The 18,262-nt window shown below is 37.4% G+C and overlaps 1 protein-coding gene across 1 annotated transcript; it reads right to left on the bottom strand.

Moving 5' to 3' along the window:
- Positions 1-14,064: 14,064 nt before the first annotated feature.
- LOC111562950 (carcinoembryonic antigen-related cell adhesion molecule 1) lies at positions 14,065-18,036 on the bottom strand. Its single transcript, XM_055013673.1, has 5 exons — positions 17,991-18,036; positions 16,979-17,302; positions 15,895-16,170; positions 15,309-15,575; positions 14,065-14,111 (listed from the first exon to the last, which is right to left on the bottom strand). Exons 1-5 carry the CDS (start codon positions 18,034-18,036, stop codon positions 14,065-14,067), a joined length of 960 nt encoding a protein of 319 aa, XP_054869648.1.
- Between the last annotated feature and the right edge of the window lie 226 nt (positions 18,037-18,262).

The following is an 18,262-nucleotide window of genomic DNA, read 5'->3' as shown; positions in this document are numbered from 1 at the left end:
ACACGAAAACGCATGAAAATCGCCACACACATCAGGACTGGCGAAAAATTTGATATTTTAGGGGAATGGCACGCGTGCGTGCCAAAATGGCTCAATAGCGCCCCCTAGAAAATTACGAAAATTCAGCCCCCGGACTGACTCCCAGTGGGGAAATTTTCAGTGTGGCAGTAGCAGATAGGAAAAAAGTAAAAAGAAAAGCAGCACTCAGTGCACAGATATAAATAGATGCTTTCTCCTTAGAGAAGAAATAGAAATGCTTGTAAAAAAAAAAAAACCTTGTGAAATTGCACATATTGACTTATTTACATTTTATTGCAGTTACTTCATGGGTGATCTGAACTACTGGGAGCAGGTTTGATTGAACACAGTCTGACTGCTGCAGGAAGGAAGGACCTCCTTCAAACATTGTGGGTGAAGCAGTCTGTCCCTGAAGGAGCTGCCGGTGATGGTCCTGTTTCCTGCAGGGGGTGGGAGATGTCCTCCATGATAGACAACAGCTTTGTCATCATCCTCCTGTCTAACACCAGCCCAGGACAGAGCTTGCTTTCTTAACCAGTTTCTTTAGTCTCTTCCTGTCTGCAGCCGTGATGCTGCTGCTCCAGCAGACCACTCCATACAGGATGGCTGATACCACCACACAACCATAAAAGGTCCTCAGAATTGCTCCCTGCACCCCGAAGGACCTCAGTTTCCTGAGCAGGTGAAGTCTGTTCTGACCTTTCTTACACCGTGCGTTGGTGTTCTATCTCTAGACATGTTTGAATGTCTTTATCAATAAATGGTCAAACACATGTTGAGTGTCAGTTCAGCTCTTTGTTCCACACATGTATATGTTCCTATGTGATTGGTGTCTTGCAGTCAGAGTGTAAAGAATTGAAGCTGTCAGAGGCTTTCTGTGGTGAAGAGGCTGCAGGACATCAGCTGCTCCAACAGGTGACGCCTTTGTTCTTTGGCTCCAACCAGAACCAGCAATAAATCAGCATGAGCTGCAGCTTATCCACCTCATAGAGTGTATAATAAAGAAACCAAGAGGTTTTAGTTGATAGCTGTCTCTAGTGAATGACCAGCAGTGTCTTGTTCAGGTTGTGAGGAGAAGTAAAAAGCTTACAGCAGCTGGTATTCCCAGGTAGTCTCCCATCCAAATACTAACCAGGCCCAACCCTGCTTAGCTTTGCAGATCAGATGAGATTGGGTGTATTCAGTCTCAGAAACAAACCTACAAAGTAAGTTCTGTACCTCACATGATTCAAATCTCCACTCACACCTTTTATTTGTCCTTTGATTGCTCCAGTACTGATCGATGCCATCATTTAAGCCAATTTACAACAACACCTTGTAGGAAATGTGGTGCAGAGGTAAGTTCTGTGCCTCACATGTTGAAGGTCCATGGTTCAAATCCCCACTCACACTTTTTATGTGTCCTTTGGATGCTCCAGTACTAATTGCTAGCATCATTTAAGCAAAGTTAGAGCAGCATCTTGTAGGACAGGTGGTGTAGAGGTAAGTTTTTTCCTGGCATGTTGAAGGTCCCCGGTTGAAATCCACCTTAGTACCTTTATTATCTTCACCTCCTTAATAGTTTTGTGTACCATCATTTACGAAAACTAACAGTTACACCCAGTAGGAAGGATAGCGCAGTGGTAAGTTATCTGCCTCTCATCCAGGAGGTTTTTGGTTCGAATCCAGCCCAGGGCTCTTTTGACACTTTTTAAGATAAGATAAAGATAAGATAAAGTTCTTTATTTCTCCCCACTCCAGGGGAAATTTACATTGTTACAGCAGCTTTATTTACAATATATACATACTTTGGCTGTATGACAACCTCTTTCAACCATCATTACAACAAAGTCCACGAAGCACCTTGTGTGAAAGATAGCTCACACATAGGTTGTGTGTCTGTCATGTGGAGGGTCATGGTTCGAATCCCCACTGGGAACGTTGCGGAGGATGATAGCGGAGTGGAAAGGTTGTGGTCTGTGGTGTGGAGTGTCAGTGGATTGGAGTTGAAGGGTGGATTGGAGTTGAAGGGTGGTTCTTGGCAAAACCCAGAGGTTGCCTGAAAGAGCGCAAAGAGCGCAAAGAGCGCAAAGAGCGCAAAGAGCGCAAAGAGCGCAAAGAGCGCAAAGAGCGCAAAGAGCGCAAAGAGCGCAAAGAGCGCAAAGCTTTTATTTGTTTTTTTTTTGTTTTCACGGCCACAGTTCGGGGACATAAAGGAGTTTTGTAGAGAAAGATGGATGACCCGTCCAATGCTGCTTGCAGCTTTAATTTTTAACTTGAGTTTGGACTCGACAGTTTTTGTGAGGAGGTTGGACTTTAGGCTTTGTGCTGGAGGGTTGAACCCTGATTTCCAAGATGTTCTAAGTGTACAGACCTCTTGAGTCCTGAGGAGATGAGCTTTCACACAGTGTGAGGGCTGAAATTTTCGAAGTTTCACAGTAGCTGTCTGTAAACTAGAACCTTGAGATAGTCCAAGGACTCGTGTCTTCTATGTCCATGTGTAGTTGTCTGTTAGTTTGAAATGTCAGATAGTGTGAGGACTGAAATGTGCAAAGTGTCTTAGTACTTCTCTGTTAGTTAGAAATTTCTGTTTAATCGAAGCCTTAAAAGTTGTGAACATGAGTCTTGATTTCACATTTAGAGTATCCATTTGAGTTTTGGTGAGATGTTCACCTGTGTGCTATTTAGAAATGGTCCAGAAACTTTGATTGTATTCACTGAAAAGTATAGTTAGTGGTGATCAGAAGGTAACATTAGTTTGATCAATGATTTCAACTATTAGTAGACTTTATGAGGGAAGCAGTTTTGAGAAAAGAGTTATTAGTAAATCAATTCATAGTGCAACCCAGAACATTGAAAGAGGAACTGTTTGAAGAAACAACCAGATGTTTTTGTTTCAGAATAGAAAACGTTTTAAGATATGTAAATTTATTTGTTTTTTTGGATTTTGTTATTGTGTCTTCTGTGTAATTAGATATTCAAAAGTGTCACTGGTGTTTTTCAAATTTTTTTGTCTGTATTTAGATTCATCTTAAAAGTGTAGTCTTGGTCTTTTGTCATTCTGTATGATTTTAAAATATTAGATTAGATGTCCAAATGTTCTGTCTTTTTAATGTGTAATTGTTGAGTCAAAAGTATTATTGGATGTGATGAGTTAAAATATTATTTTCAATATTAAATGTTTAGATAAACTGTTGTAGTTTGTAATTTTAAGAACTTGTAGTAGATTTTAATGTGTAATTGTATATTTAAAGTTTTCATAGTAAATTGTGTTTAATTCCTAGTAAAAGTGTTATTGTCTTTAAGGTGTTTATTTGTAAATAAACATTTAACTATTTAAATAAGTGTAGTAGTCTCTTTCACTTTTTGTTTGGATAGGCGTAGTGAGAGACAGCCAGACAACGGGGTTAGAAATAAGAGGTAGGCCAGCGCATACAGCATGGGGTGTACAAGCGGGAGTCGAACCCGGGCCTCAGCGGCGGGGACCAAGTACATACGTCAGAGGCGTAACCCGTAGAGCTACATGAGCACATATGTTCTCGTCTTGTAAACGTGTATAAATCCAATAGAAAGTCTAGGGATAGAGTTAGGGTTACAGAGCAAGGTCCTTACAGCATTAATGAAAAATAAGGTAAATTTAATATGACACATAAATATTTTTAATATTAATACTAAGCAACAGAATAATCCGAGAAATTAATCCACGGTTTTCCCTTCAGCATTGTGGGTCTAAATATCCTCTATCGGAGACGTGCAACCACAATGCTGAAGGGAAAACCCCAACTTTATTTTATAAATTTTTTGGGTTGAGTGGCTTAATATTAAATTATGAAAAAATTTTAATTTATATATCAATTTTTTATGATACATTACAACTGTCAGGACCTACCTCTCCAACCCTAACCCTTCCCCTGGACTTCTATTGGGTTGGTACACCTTTGCTGACATGCAACATGTGTGATCATATAGCTCTGCGGGTTAAGCCACTGACGCATGTAGTAGGTCCTCAACGCTGAGGCCCTGGTTCGATTCCCGCTCGCAACCCCGTGCTGTATGAATTGTTCTCATTCTTATTTCTACCCCATTGTCTGGCTGTCTCTCACTACGCCTATCCATCAATTAACTGCAAAAGACTACAACACTTTTTTACAAATTTCCTGTTTCTTTATTAAATACAATTCTTTAATTTCTTACATCTTTTTTCCCCCCCATACTTTATAAAAGTTTAATTGTCTTAACTTTTTCCCATTTATTTAATTGCTTCTTTTTTATGTATTTTCTTTCTTTAATCTTCTTCTTCTTTCTAGAATTTTACACCAACCTTAAATTTTGGGTCATTTTTTGACATTTTGAAAAGCTATCAACTCAAACAGGGTAACACCGACAGATATGAAATTGAGCCAGGATGTACTCCAGGCATGGGTGATCAAAAGTTATCAAAATGCTCACCTTAAGTCTGAGGGCGTGGCCATGGCGGCCTCGTGAATTCTGATGCTTCGCCATGAAACATCAACTGCTGTGTAACTGCCGTAAACATGCTCCAATCTGCCTCAAACTTTACATGTGTGATCAGAGTCCAGTCCTGATCACATCCATAGGCCGACATGCATTCTCGGTCGCAGCGCCACCTGGTGGACGTGCGCGGATTCGCCGACCAGCAAGGATGCGAGGACCCGTCCAACGCTGCTTGCAGCTTTAATTAAAACTTGAAATTACCTAAATGCTCAAAAGCAGACAAGTACATGTGGAGATGTGATAACAGATCAGTGGAGCATCACATTGGATATTTAATGGAAAATTACACGAAAGACAGAGATAGCTAACCTAACCTAGCTGGATCTGGTTGCTTAGAAATTCATTTTCCTGGTCTGGTTTAAAAGAAAGAGCCAAAGTTTTGTCCACTCTGCAGCCAAAGGGGAGGATGCTAGCTGCTAGCTAGCTAGCTTCTAGCTAACAGTGTGGGGAAACGTTAGCATTCATGCTAGCTGCTAGCTAACAGTGTGGGAAACGTTAGCATTCATGCTAGCTGCTAGCTAACAGTGTGGGAAACATTAGCATTCATGCTAGCGACTCGTGGCTAACACCAAGCAGTGACTAACTGGCTATGTTTATGTTACTGTCAAAGAATAAAACATAAAATAGACTGACAGAAATAAAAGTAAGGCTGACTTTTTAATAATCACAGTTACCTTGTTAAGTGAACCGGAGCAGGATGGATCAGCTACAGATGGTCCCTGCAGGTCTGAGCTGGGCCGAAAATCATCGTCCTCAGTTCTTCCTTTTCTCCACATCTTCCCTCAGTAATGAGTAAAATAACTGATACATACTATTTTAAACCTATTTCGTCACTTCTTTGTGTTGACTGTTTGCTAAATGCGGTGATATGCAGGAAGATTTGCCGAGACGAGTAACGGTCGGACTGCAGCAACAGTCACACTCAAATCAACCCAAACCAGAAAAATACTGTAATCTGCTGTAAGATTGTACGGTAGCTTGCTGTTAATATTTTGTTCTTGGAAAACACGTGAATTTACAGTATTCAGCTGTATTTACAAAGAACGGTATATTACTGTACAAAATATGCTGTAGTTTTACAGCAATTTGTTACAGTGTGCCCTATCTGGCACAGGGATCCATGGGACCCCAGGGGACATTGGTCCCCTGGAAGATACATTTAATTAAATTATTCAGAAAGTATGATTAATTCAGTTTATTAAAATATGATTTTAATAAACCACAGATACATGAAAAGACTTGCACCAGCCATAATACCTTGCCCAGGGAACATGATTTCACAATTAAAGCATTTTGAGCCCCGGTATCCTCCTGCACATAAGCACTGAACATGCAAGTGATGTTAATTAAAGTCTGCGAGGTTTAAGGGCTTAGATTTAAAATGGGATGGTGTTAAACTACGGCTGAATGAATGGGGAAAAATACCTAATAAAGATTTTTCAGATAGGTCATGCAATTTCTACTGGATTTGTGATATAATTTGTTAAATCAAATGAGTCTGATAAGTCAATCTTTAGTTTAACATTCACATTGTAATAGATTTATAAGATGTGATGGACCATTACCACATAAGACACCATCAGTACAATTGCTGTTACACAGGGAGGACAGTGTGAATTAGTAAAATCACTGCCATGACAGATGCAACCCTGGGTCAGACATGATGCATGATGTGCTGGATCTGCTGAACTGTGGCCCCTGCAATCTGGTAATTGAACTGTCTCAAATCGAAAATTTGATTAGAAATCATGTATTTGTCCAGCCCTAGATGGAACCTCTGAAGCTGTGGTTTTAGTGAGACATTTACAATTCTCCCAAAACAGGTAGAATTTGTGAGTAACCTGATATTAACTATCACATCAACTTAGTGAAGGCTTGTTTGAAGACTCACCGGTTGGCTGATTCCATCACTGATACTATTTGACACATTGCAGCTAAATGGTCCCTGATCATAATGGGTTCCATTAATTATAAAGAGAGTGGAGTCTCCATGAATGAGCTGAACTCTGCCACTGGCTGTGACCTCAGAGCTTCTGTTCAGTTAAAAGAAAGACAGGGAGGATCCAGAGGAGAAGCAGAATGAGTGACAAAGTTGCTGCAGTCTAACAAATTTGCATTGTTTGAAATCACATTGGAGACTTCAGCTGAATCATCTAACTGACTACAGGATTATTCTATTTTGAATCATCAGGGGCCTTCTGCTCGACCATCTCTAATTTGCTTGAACTTTTTTTAAACTATAAACTACAGATGTTTCAGAAGCTGTATGTAAAATTTTAGACTGGTATATGAAAAATGCCTGTGACCCACATTCAGCACATTTTTTTCATACATTGAAATTTTTGGTTATGTTTGAATGACAATATTTCTGACTGTTAAAAATAACTGCTTCAATTTTACTGTCATTTCTTATCATATCATTTTTTCAGACTCTGCTATATAGGATGAGTATACCGAATAGTGTCTAATTATGGGAAAGTGAAAATGTGAATAAATTCAAGCTTTCATAACAAGTTTCACCCCATCGTAATGTGGAGTTGATATTTTCTTTTCTTCTAATGTGAGCCCAAAGATGGGACTTTTCATGATTGCTCGCCCTTAATCAGAGACTATTTGATCCATTTATTGCAGATTCTGAACCAGTGTCACGTTGAGAAATAACTGTGAAAATGTCAGGCTTTTATCTTTAATTGTTTTAGAGATGTTGTAATAGAGCAATTCAAGCAAATCAAAGTTGGTCAACTTGACATTGTTATAAAAAAAATTGATTTGAGATGGAATGATTTAATAGTTCTTCTGTTGTTATGACTCTGACTCTTCCGAATGTTCATCACCCTGAGCTCTGATTCTGTGTCAAGCAGCTCATTTCCTTTCAGAAATTAAAAGTGGGGAAAAAAAATACATAAACAGCAGTCATCCATAATAAATATTGACTTGAGAAAAAGCTATGTATGGCATTTAGCTTGGCTGAGTCTGAAGGGATCATGGTGCAAAGTATGTAATTTAGATGCAGAACTGCATAATTAAAACTAAATACAGTCATTTGCTCAATTCTGGAAAAGCCCTGCAACAATAAAATAGTAACAAACAAAAAGTCATTTCGTAAATCAGTAAATCAGGCTGCAAATTTCAAAGGCTGCATGCCATTTGCATCTAAATGTAATATGAATGAGTGAATATGCGTACTGCATAATGACTCACAGCTGATGTAGAGTTTATCTGGATCACTGGCATAATTACTGAAGTTATTGAACACATATCATGTGAATGGTCCCTGTTCATAGCAGTTACATTTATCATAGCTAGAGTGGTGCAAGATTCTGCTACTCAGGTGATTTGACAAAATTATAAAAACTGCAGTATTTTCAGGACTTGTGGCCTTACACTGTGCAAAAGAAAGGTATTAGTATTGATTTTAACTGATAGAAATAGTAAATGGTCTACTCTTACGTAACACCCTTCTACCTTGGTGATACTCAAAGTTCTTTACAATGTGAAGGTGCTTGTCTACCACTGGGAGCAACTCTGGATTCAGTATGTTGCCCAAGGACATTTGATATGTGGAAATGTGGGGGACTGAACTGCCAACCTTGCAATCAGTGGACAACCCACTCTTCCACCTGAGCCACAGCTGCCCAAAACAAGTCGGTAAAAGTTGGGTTTTGCTTGAAATGACACACTCACTCTAACTATTAAGCACTACTTCCATCACATAAACATTTATCTTTCCGTGCAGTTGCTGCCAACATAACCTCATCTATGAGTTGGATTCGGGTTACTTTAGGTGCTTACTGGGTGGTGCATTAAATCTGTGGTCGCCTATTTTTGTACTGCTCACAAAGCCCAGTCTGGCCCAGGTGTGGCTGCAACACTCGCTCCCCCAAGCGCTTGGTCATTGTGACTTGTGAAGTACAATACCTAATAACATAAACAAATAATAATTCTTTAAAAAATAAAAAAAAGAAAGAAAAAATACATCTAAAATTAAACCTACATTTTATAGGAAAAGTCATAAGTACTAAAAAAAAAGAAAGAAAAAATTACTCTACTCAGCTTAACTTTTACTGGACAGAAATGACTTTTTACCTATAAATTTCCTTTTGAAACAATCGTTCAGTAATGACATAGACAACAGTATACTTCTTCAGTGCAGATTTAGATTGTTGTCCTCATTTTCTTCCTTTATCTTATTTAGGCTATAGTATCATCTTGCCTAAATTATGACACTAGACAACATCACAGCTTCATGATTAAAACAACAATAAACAACTAACTAACCCACTGACTGCAGATTTTTTACATGTTGACAGCATGAAATCTGGTGACAACAAACTCACCTTGACATTATCTTATGCCCTCGACTGTTAACACCCTGAAGAAGTTGTATTCTGCATCACTGATATGATTCATTTTACAACACAGTACGCTATAAAAACACATGATGTGCAATTGTGGTGGGTGTATTTGTGGATTTTATCAGTGACAGACACATTTTAAAAACTTACTTAGACCCACCAGAGACATTAACTCCACGTACAACTGCAACAGCTACTCAAAACACCAATACAATAAACACAACCACAGCTAACAACTGTCATGTACATAGTTACTGTATGTTTTAGTGCCTGTGAGCAACCCAGCGATTTGACTCCTGCATACAGAGGCAATTTGTGTCGTCTCTACAAACCCACTTTCTAAATCAATTGTCATGTATAATTATTCATATTTTCATGTGCAAATCCGCTTGTCCAGTTCACAGATCAGCCTCTATGAGCACTCATCATGCCTGGTCATGGACAAGGGGCTTGGATTGATATTTGAAAGCATCCATGCATATAATAAACACTGATTTTGATGTAAAGTTCTAATAACATTTTATCATGGCTATAATATTATAAGTAGTTAATACTCACCTTTGAACTGTTGTAGGCAGTATTAGTCAAGAACAAATGCCTGTTCTGTATCAGTGGGAGAAAACAGACAAACAGCTGTTAAAAATAAAACAGACTGTGATGTTCTCTTAAATGTTAGTACATGCTGTATGCACTGAAAACACTCTGCAGTTTCGTGCACAGAAGAGCAGATGTACACGCCAGTTTTGAAATGAAAAGCTTTGTATCAGTGATATAGTTCAGCTGCATGCATCTAATAATTCCACTATTGTAGGTCAGTTTATAGTCTTTAGAAGATTAGTTTAGTGACTACAGGTGTTGGTGTGACTGCACAGTAGATAAAAACTGAACTGTATTGTACTGGAATGATGTCAGTGTACAACTGTTTACATACAGCACATATTTACATTTATAAATTAATTAATTGAGTACTCACACACTAAAAAATGCCCTTGACAGGCATCAGTGTATAAAACCTGTGAAAAGAAATAATGTGTAACCCCAGAACCTTCTTACTTTGCACCACCATGCCATCCCCACATAGATATTAAGTTCAATAATTCCCATTTAGTTGCTAGATTAGCCAATGCATGTATACATACACACATTTATTATTTAGGTTAAGAACAGATGTATAATACAGGAAGTAAGAATAAATGTGTAGTGTGATATGTTTATTGCTGTTTGTCTCTTTTGTTTATTTAATTTATTTCTGTATTTGATAGGGACAGTGCACAATAATGAACATCTATTTAAATAGCAGATGCAAATATGCCAGATTATAGCAACAATGTTAATTTACATCCGCAGTCTGTAGGCAGGGAACAAAAAACAGAACATTGAAACACACAATGAAACATAGGACAATAGGTCACAATAAAAGCACACAAAAAGAACATTAGAGCAACTTTCTGAATGAGATTAAATAGTCTGAAAGGAATCTGAGGTAGAGCTCAGAAAAGTGCAGGGCATTGAAACAACTTGCAGCAATTAAAAGCACAAGTTAGTTTCTCTAAATTCCTTCCTACACAGATTTCTGTCTTGGTTCTTTCAGACACAGAGATGAGATGGACAGAAAATTTTGTTTTTATGTGCTAATTTTCAGTGATATTTCTGCTTGCATTTTCAGCAATATTTTTTCAATTTAAATTTTCTGACACTAAAAAACGACTCATTCGGGTTTGCTGTTTATAGGATTGAACATTGCAGAGTTTTGGCGAACAGGCTGCTGTGAAGCTTCCTTAAATAAAAGCTCTCTTCACAAGGTAATGCTTTCTGCAACACATGAGCGCACTCTTGTGGACAATAGAAATGCAAGATATAATATAATGTAAGTGCTCATCAACATATCTGAGTTTTTAAAAGTTTATTAGAGCAAAAAGATTATCAGGTTTCAGTCACTGTTGAAGAAAGTTAAGCATTTTATCCGTACTTTTGAAGGCTGGATGACACAAGAACAGAATATGTCAGGTCTGTTATACAACATCTGGAAGATCAAACGGTGTCAACACTGATTAATTAAAGCTAAATCTGTTCATAATCATGAGACCAGCAGCATGGGGACAAGTTGTACTTGTTCTCTTAGAGATACTCCATGTCAGCAAATAGAATTGCCTTAATTTAAAATAACAGTGTTATGACGTTTTGTATGGATTAAGAGAGTTTCTTTCAAATTTTCTAACTTTTTACAGCAAAAAATGGATATTTATTTGTCATATCAGTGCAGCTGCAACAGAACAGCAAAACCAGAAGCTTGATAATTTTATATAAAGTACGGAGTCACAGCTTTATTAAACCATTAACATTTCTACACTGTTGGTGTTCATTCTGAAGTGAATAAATAAAAAGTCAGAGGTGTCAATTCAAGCAAACAATCAGAAGCTACATATATACAGTTGTATTGAAACAGCAGCAACTTCAACATTCTGAACTTGCTGTTAAACCACATGAAGAAGAAAAACATTAATATTTTTAAGGTGCAGGTTAAAAATGTCAAAACATAGCATTTTTTATTTGGATATATCCTGTTTAAAATACCTTGTCCCAACTCAAAAATGTTATTTACAATGTTGTGGATGGAGATGATGAAGATGAAGAACAGGAGAATCAAGGCAGGTGTACACTGCACAAATGCTCATTTCTGAGTGTGAAGAAGAATCACTGATATATTTTCATTGTGCAGGTAAAACCTTCACAAGCATTTTTATTTCTTGATCATCTGCAGGAAAAAGTAAAGACAAGACAAGTGAAGGGATTCAAGTAAAGAGAAGCTGATGGGATTAACTGGATACTATGATTGGTGGTCAGTAGCCAAAACTTACCTTTAAAAGGAAAGATGATCACTGTGTTTATTTAGTATTTTCATACACCACAATAGTGTTTGCATAAATATTTTCTTGTTCTAAGAGAAAATAGAGTTGTTATGGTGTGTTTGATAATCCAGTATTTATAATCATGATCCTCCACTTTTTCTGTATCGCTATTAATCTGTTTCCAGTGTCTACACAAAATATTCTCCAAACTTGAAAGTTTTCCCTGTCCAATCTATGTTTCTACATTGAATCATGGTCAGTTTAATTTTGGTCAGCTTTTTGATGTTAAAGTACATTATTTCAGGTTATTGAAAATCATAAGTCAGGGGATGATTCAATTTTTTCCCCCGAAATCCCTTGAATATCCCTTGGAGTGCAGTTAAATCCATCTTTAAGAAAAGGAAGGAATATAGCACATGCATCAATCTGCTTCAAGCAGCATCGTCTAATACTGGGTTACCGTGCCAGAAACAGGCTAATGAGGGAGGCCACCAAGACACCCATGACTCTTGTGAAGGAGTTGCAAGCTTCAGTGACTAAGTTTGGAGAGACTGTGCAGACAACAACTGCAGCCTGTTCTTTTTCAGTTAAAGCATTATGGGAGAGTAGCAAAGAAAAGCCCACTATTAATAAAAGCTCATATTAAGCAAGCAAGCTGAGATGTAGAACATAGGAGATAGCAGTTAGTTGGGAAGTGTTTTTGGAACTTTGTTTTTTAAGTTTGATTAGGACTTGTTGTCAGGGAGCAGTCAGACTTTGTTTGCACAGAGAACTTCCTGGTTTCAATCTCTGAGTTTCAAAAAAAACCCCAACAAACAGAATATATCCCCTTTGTGCCACACAAGTTGTGTCCTTTTCCACATTGTAAACTGATCCCTTTCAACCTCTAGAACATGGCAGATAGCAGTTAGTTGGCAAATGCAGAGTCACTCTCAGTCTTTAAGAAAAGATGAAAAACCCAGCTCTTCACTGAACACCTTTGCACTTGATAGAAAGCCAGAAAAAAAATAAAAATCCTATGACGTCCACACTGCCTGTAGACACCACGGTCCTATTATCACACTTGAACTTGTTCTATGGCCTCATCCTTTCTACTGACTAGATCCTAGCTTGTGTTGTATCTACTCTCAGATATACGTTGCTTTGGATAAAAGTGTCTGCTTATGAAATTGTAGAATTTTAGAAAGAAAATAATTTCTTTTGTAAATTCTTATCAAAAAATCTAAATTGAAATTGACCATGATTCAATGTTGAAAAACAACACAAGGGGAAAACTTCCAAAGGAGGTGATGACTTTCAACAAGGCACTGTATTTATATGACAGTCAAAGTACAGAGTAATATGACTACGTACCTGTCACAGGTGTCTGAGGTTTCTTTTTTATCCTAAATATGAGAAATGAAGCATTAAAATCTAAGTCCAAAATTATTAACAATAATAATTTTTACTTTGAGTTGAACTCCACTGTAATGACAAAGTTCTAACTTCAGATGGGACTTATCAGTTTAGTATTTTAAATGGCCACAACAACATTTTGTACAGATTTCAATGTCATTGATAAAAAACAGATAAGAGTTAGAGTTGGTTGTGAAGTCATAATTAGAACCACACAGAGAATGTACTGATACACTCCCACACTTGCAACAGTAGCCACCTGGCAAGTCCTCCTTTGAGACATGTCAACCTTTGTTGTTCAACTATGCAAATATGTTGTGGTCATTTCTTTGATTATTCATTTGCTTGGTTATATCTCAAAGCTCTTTCCCACTTACTTCTTTTCATGAATGTAGAACCCTCCACCAACAGCTCCAGCAATGAGGACACAACATGCAATTACTATTCCAGCGATGCAGCCAGCAGAGCAACCTGATGATTCACCTGGGAAGATATAAATTCAAAAACTATTTATTGCTCCAGTTTAAAAAACAGAATCTTGCATCTTCTAAAAGTAAGTGACACTATTTTGAGAAACCGTCAGCAGAGATCAGTCAGTGCAGGCAAACACTTCAGTGACACATCATGCATCAATAATTTATCTATAACAACTTAATTCCATCTTAATGAGTACAGCTCATGAGCTGAAGGCCAAGATGGCAGCTGTTTCTGACTCAGTGGATTGTATCCAACTGTAATGTCATGGTATGTGTCGAGGAAAAAAGTAACGCTAACACCGACCTGACATGCATTGCTTAGTATGAAGACTCACTATAGCATGAATGTCAAAGCTCAAAGCTGAAGCTTTGAGGGTGCAGGTATATCATGCAAGATAAAGATGATGCTTATTTAGGTTTGAAACTCACACCTGATGGAGAGGTTAATGCCATTTTCTGTAATATTATAATTTTTGTTCAGCCAGAGGAAAGACAGCAAGGTTCCAGAAGAGGTACAGAAGAGACTGACAGAATAAAAGAATAAAAACAAATACACAGAAAATATCTCCTTTGTGTCCCTGTTACGGCTGTGGCCGTATTTTGGTAATGTTGTGTTTGTAGTTTTGAAATGTTTTTTTTTTGTCTGGGAGTGGGTGTTCTGTGTTTGTTTATAGATCTTTGTTTCGTCCTCGTGGTCTGTTTCGTCCTGTTGGTTGGTAGTGGGTGTTCTGTCTTTGTGGATCTTTGTGTGCAGGAGCTGATTGGTGGCAAGGCGGACCCAGCGCTGATTGGCTGTAAACCATTTTAAATCTTGGCGGCCGGCAGTGATGATGGGAGCCTCAATGACAGCAGCACCCGTTGTTTTTTTCCCAGACTCCAAATTTTTGCCGTGATACCTGTGTTTTTTGGTTAGATTAAGATAGTGTGTTTTTTGTTTGTTAGACTTGGGTTTATTTTTGTAAGAAGTTGTGGTTTTGTTGGATAGGATCTTTTGTTTGAGTGCTATAATGCCTCTTTAGTTTGTATCCAATTATTTTGTTTGTTGTTTTTTTTTTTTTTGCTTGAATGAATAGCCCATGTGATGGCCTCTTTTATTTGTAAATAGTGTAAATTAACTTTTTGTAATTTTTCTACAAACTGTTCATTGTTTTTGGGGACTGGGAGAATATTCCACCTTATTTTATTTTATTTTTTTTTAAAAACAAACATTATGCTACGCACCTTCCCCTAGACGGGTGCGTAACAGTCCCACTGTTGAACTCAACAGGTCTCTGCTGTCTGAAGTCACCACAATGTTTGTAACGTGTTGTAAATGACAAACATTGTGTTTTTTTTCACTTGCCGCCAACATAAAAAAAAAACAAAACATCATTCAGTATTTGCGAGGAATGTAGACGCTGGGAAAAAAAATCCCATTTGTGTGGGATAAACATTAATTGTTTGTTAGAGGCATAACTGAATTATTAGAATCCATGAATAGTGTTATGGTGTTACTGTTTACAGGAAGACAATACATGCATTACAGCAGCTGTCTGACCCACAGCTCCGTGAACATCTACATCAGATGTATCTTTTGTCAGTTCAGTTAATTTTCCACAAATGTTTATTGCAATTTTTAAAATTAAAAACATATTTATTTTTTCATCTGCTACAAATACAAAATAAAACATGTTTTTTTTAAAATCCATATTTCTTCATACAAAACAGTTTTTTACACTTACCCAGTACAGATATAGCTGTAAGCTGAGATGTTTCATTTCTCATGGTTTTATCATTGAAGGCTTGACAGCTGTAGTTTCCAGTATTGTTCATCTGAATGTTTGTCAGGTTGAGCTCTGGTTCTGAGTGAGGCAGACTTTCTCCATTTAGAAACCACATAAACTGGGCAGGAGGTCTAGACTCAGTTGAGCAGAACAATCTGACATCTGACCCTTCTGCAAAGTATTCTTCTGATGGTGATAGCAGTAAGTTTGTATTTTCTGGGCCAACTGAACATGGAGGAAACAGCAAGAAGAAGCAAAGTTATTAGCTTGAAAAACTAAATTGCATATGACATACAGCTTGACTCACTGTCTTATGCTGAGAATGAAATCACAAGCAAAATCTTTACAAATTAGCCTTTTTCTTAATATAAGAAAAAGGCTGAGCAGCAACTGATTTGGATGATGGAGTTTCTGATGGTGTTGTACTGAATCCCAATAGATAGAAAAACATGTTTCTAAAGTTTTCACTAACCTCTGTGAATAATCTAAACTACCTCTGAAGTTTGCGTGCAGATGTCAGATACTGAGCAGATTAAAAACTCACAGCTGATGATGATGTTTACAGGCTCACTGGTGTCATTACTGACAGGATTGAACACATGACACCTGAATGGTTGCTGGTCATAGCGAGTCACGTTGACTATTGTCAAAGTGGAGCCTCCATCAGTGAGATGAACTCTGTCACTGGCTGTAACCTCAGAGGTGTCGTTCAGCCAGAGGAAAGAAATGGAGGATCCAAAGGAGGTGCAGGACAGAATAACAGAACTGAATTCAACCAAGTCTGCACTTTTGGGATGCACTGCTACATTGGAGACTGGCTCTGTGGGTGAAAAAAGACATGGTTTTACATTTGTCATCATCTAACAACCAGTCAGAAAAACATTACAATGATCAGAAAGGAATTCCACCTAAACAAGCTGAATGTTTGTATGAACCTACTTATTGTTTAATGGCAATGATGCACAGACCAAATAAAATAACAGCAGTTAAAATCCTGAAAACAGCTATTGTACAACAGTGGTCAACAACATTTAACTTTAAATTACTGTCCAACCATCATGTATCTGCTGTCCAGATTTTGCTTGATGTGACTCAGCAAGGCTCATGTAAAATAAACTTTCAGTTGTTTTCACACCATATTTGAGAGGCCATAATTGAACTCTATGGAGCTCTCAGTCTCTTCTCTATGGTGGTGTCCAGGTCTCACTTGTAAACAAATGCTGTTCAGTACGATTCAAAAGGTGTTTGAAGAGTTTTCAAACTCCTTACTATCAGAATAGTGGAATAAATCTGTAAGAGCAAGATTTGTTCCACGACTGTTGCATTGAACAGCATTATTACAGGTTCAGATTATAACAGTTATGAAATGACAGATCTATTAAATGTATTTTTACACATTGTTGATAGAACTGTAGCTTATACAGAAGTCATATTAGGGGAAATATATATACGTTACAACAGCATTAGCAGCCAGTTGGAATGATCCATATTTCAGACATGAAACACAATTTTTTAAGACATATTAAATAATATTGTTACTATTTTTAAATTTTTCAAAAATGTATTTTTTTCTAAATTTTGAAGAGATACAAGGAATTATTTGTAGGTGTATCTCAACACTTGCTCACCATATATGTTCAGTGTGGTGCTCCCTGTTAAAGCGCCTCCAGCAGCTGGTGTAATGTTAATGATGTACTCTCCACTGTCAGCATCAGTCAGGCTCCTGAGCTCCAGAGATCCAGTAGACAGGAATAGAGTTATCCTGCCTTCATACTCTGGAGGAGTTGTGTTTGAGGCAGCATATGAGGTTATTATATTATTTACACCAAAAAACCAGTTCACAGACATAAATGGTTTTTCTGTTGGAGTCAGTGATGTAGTGAACAGGAACGTCCCATTAACAGTTGCATTCAGAGGACCATCTGGCAACACACCAGCACCCTCAGTTAAACCTGAAAGAGACATTTTTGGTCTGAGAGGAAATTCAATAAGTATAGGACATTATACTTTGCTGATAGGATTTTTTCTAAAACATCTGCTGCATGTAGCAACTTTTCTGCAACTGTCAAGAGCAGATGTCTGTTGACAGCAAAAACAAGAAACTACTGTATAAACTTGAAATGGGTGTTAGTGAGTCATTTAATGAGGTTGTCAAAGGGTCACACACATGTTGCACTCAAAATCCTCTCAAATGTTTTCAAAATTTTTAAGATGCAGATGTGTTGTCAGTTCTTTGTTTCAGTTTTAAATGTCGTTGCTATGAAACATGTACCTACAGTATGTTGTTCTCATTTATTCTCTGTACATTCTCTTTACACTGCTGGCTTTACAACAATCCTGAGACACGTTATCTGAGCACAGAAATTCATCGATAGGTATTTGTAAAATCTAATGTCTCAGAAAGATCAAAAGGGACTTGATATTTGCTTTAGAAACAAAATTGTTCATCAAACATGAGTTCCAAGATCTAGATAAGAGGAAAGAGACACAAACTTTCTCATTTCAACATTGCCTTCAAGTGTTTTTGTTAAAGTTTTGTTGTTAATATAATTAACTGAATGAATATGAACATATTTTTATATTTTCAGAAACAAGTGAAAAAATGTTTTCTTCCTCTTGAATCAAGATGTAAGAGCTCACCTGAGATGGATCCAAGAATGACGATGCTGATCACAACCTTTTCCATTTTAACTTAAACGTCACAAAGTACAAGAAACAAAAAGTGGTTTGTCTTTGACTCCCTGACTTCCCCTTTGCTGATTTCAGTCTATGAATGTCAGTTCTAAAATCCAAAGATATAAGGAAATAGATTTGCATCCCTGAAATTACCTGAGCTTGTTAATCATTACTAACATGCTGTTAAAATTCCATTCTCTCATGTCATGTCTCATGTCACATCCACCAAAAATGGA

Source organism: Amphiprion ocellaris, chromosome 9 (genome assembly GCF_022539595.1).
Source record: "Amphiprion ocellaris isolate individual 3 ecotype Okinawa chromosome 9, ASM2253959v1, whole genome shotgun sequence".
NCBI lineage: Eukaryota > Metazoa > Chordata > Actinopteri > Pomacentridae > Amphiprion > Amphiprion ocellaris.
Note: the sequence above shows the minus strand (reverse complement) of the source record. Positions and strands in the feature narration are given on the sequence as shown.

What these genes read in the sequence shown, in the direction of transcription:
- LOC111562950 (XM_055013673.1), bottom strand. Translation starts at nt 18,036, where the DNA reads ATGGAAAAGGTTGTGATCAGCATCGTCATTCTTGGATCCATCTCAG. An exon ending in CACCACACTGAACATATATG is followed by an intron (nt 16,171 to 16,978) that starts GTGAGCAAGTGT and finishes TTTCACCCACAG; the next exon opens with AGCCAGTCTCCAATGTAGCA. An exon ending in TGTAAACATCATCATCAGCT is followed by an intron (nt 15,576 to 15,894) that starts GTGAGTTTTTAA and finishes CTCCATGTTCAG; the next exon opens with TTGGCCCAGAAAATACAAAC.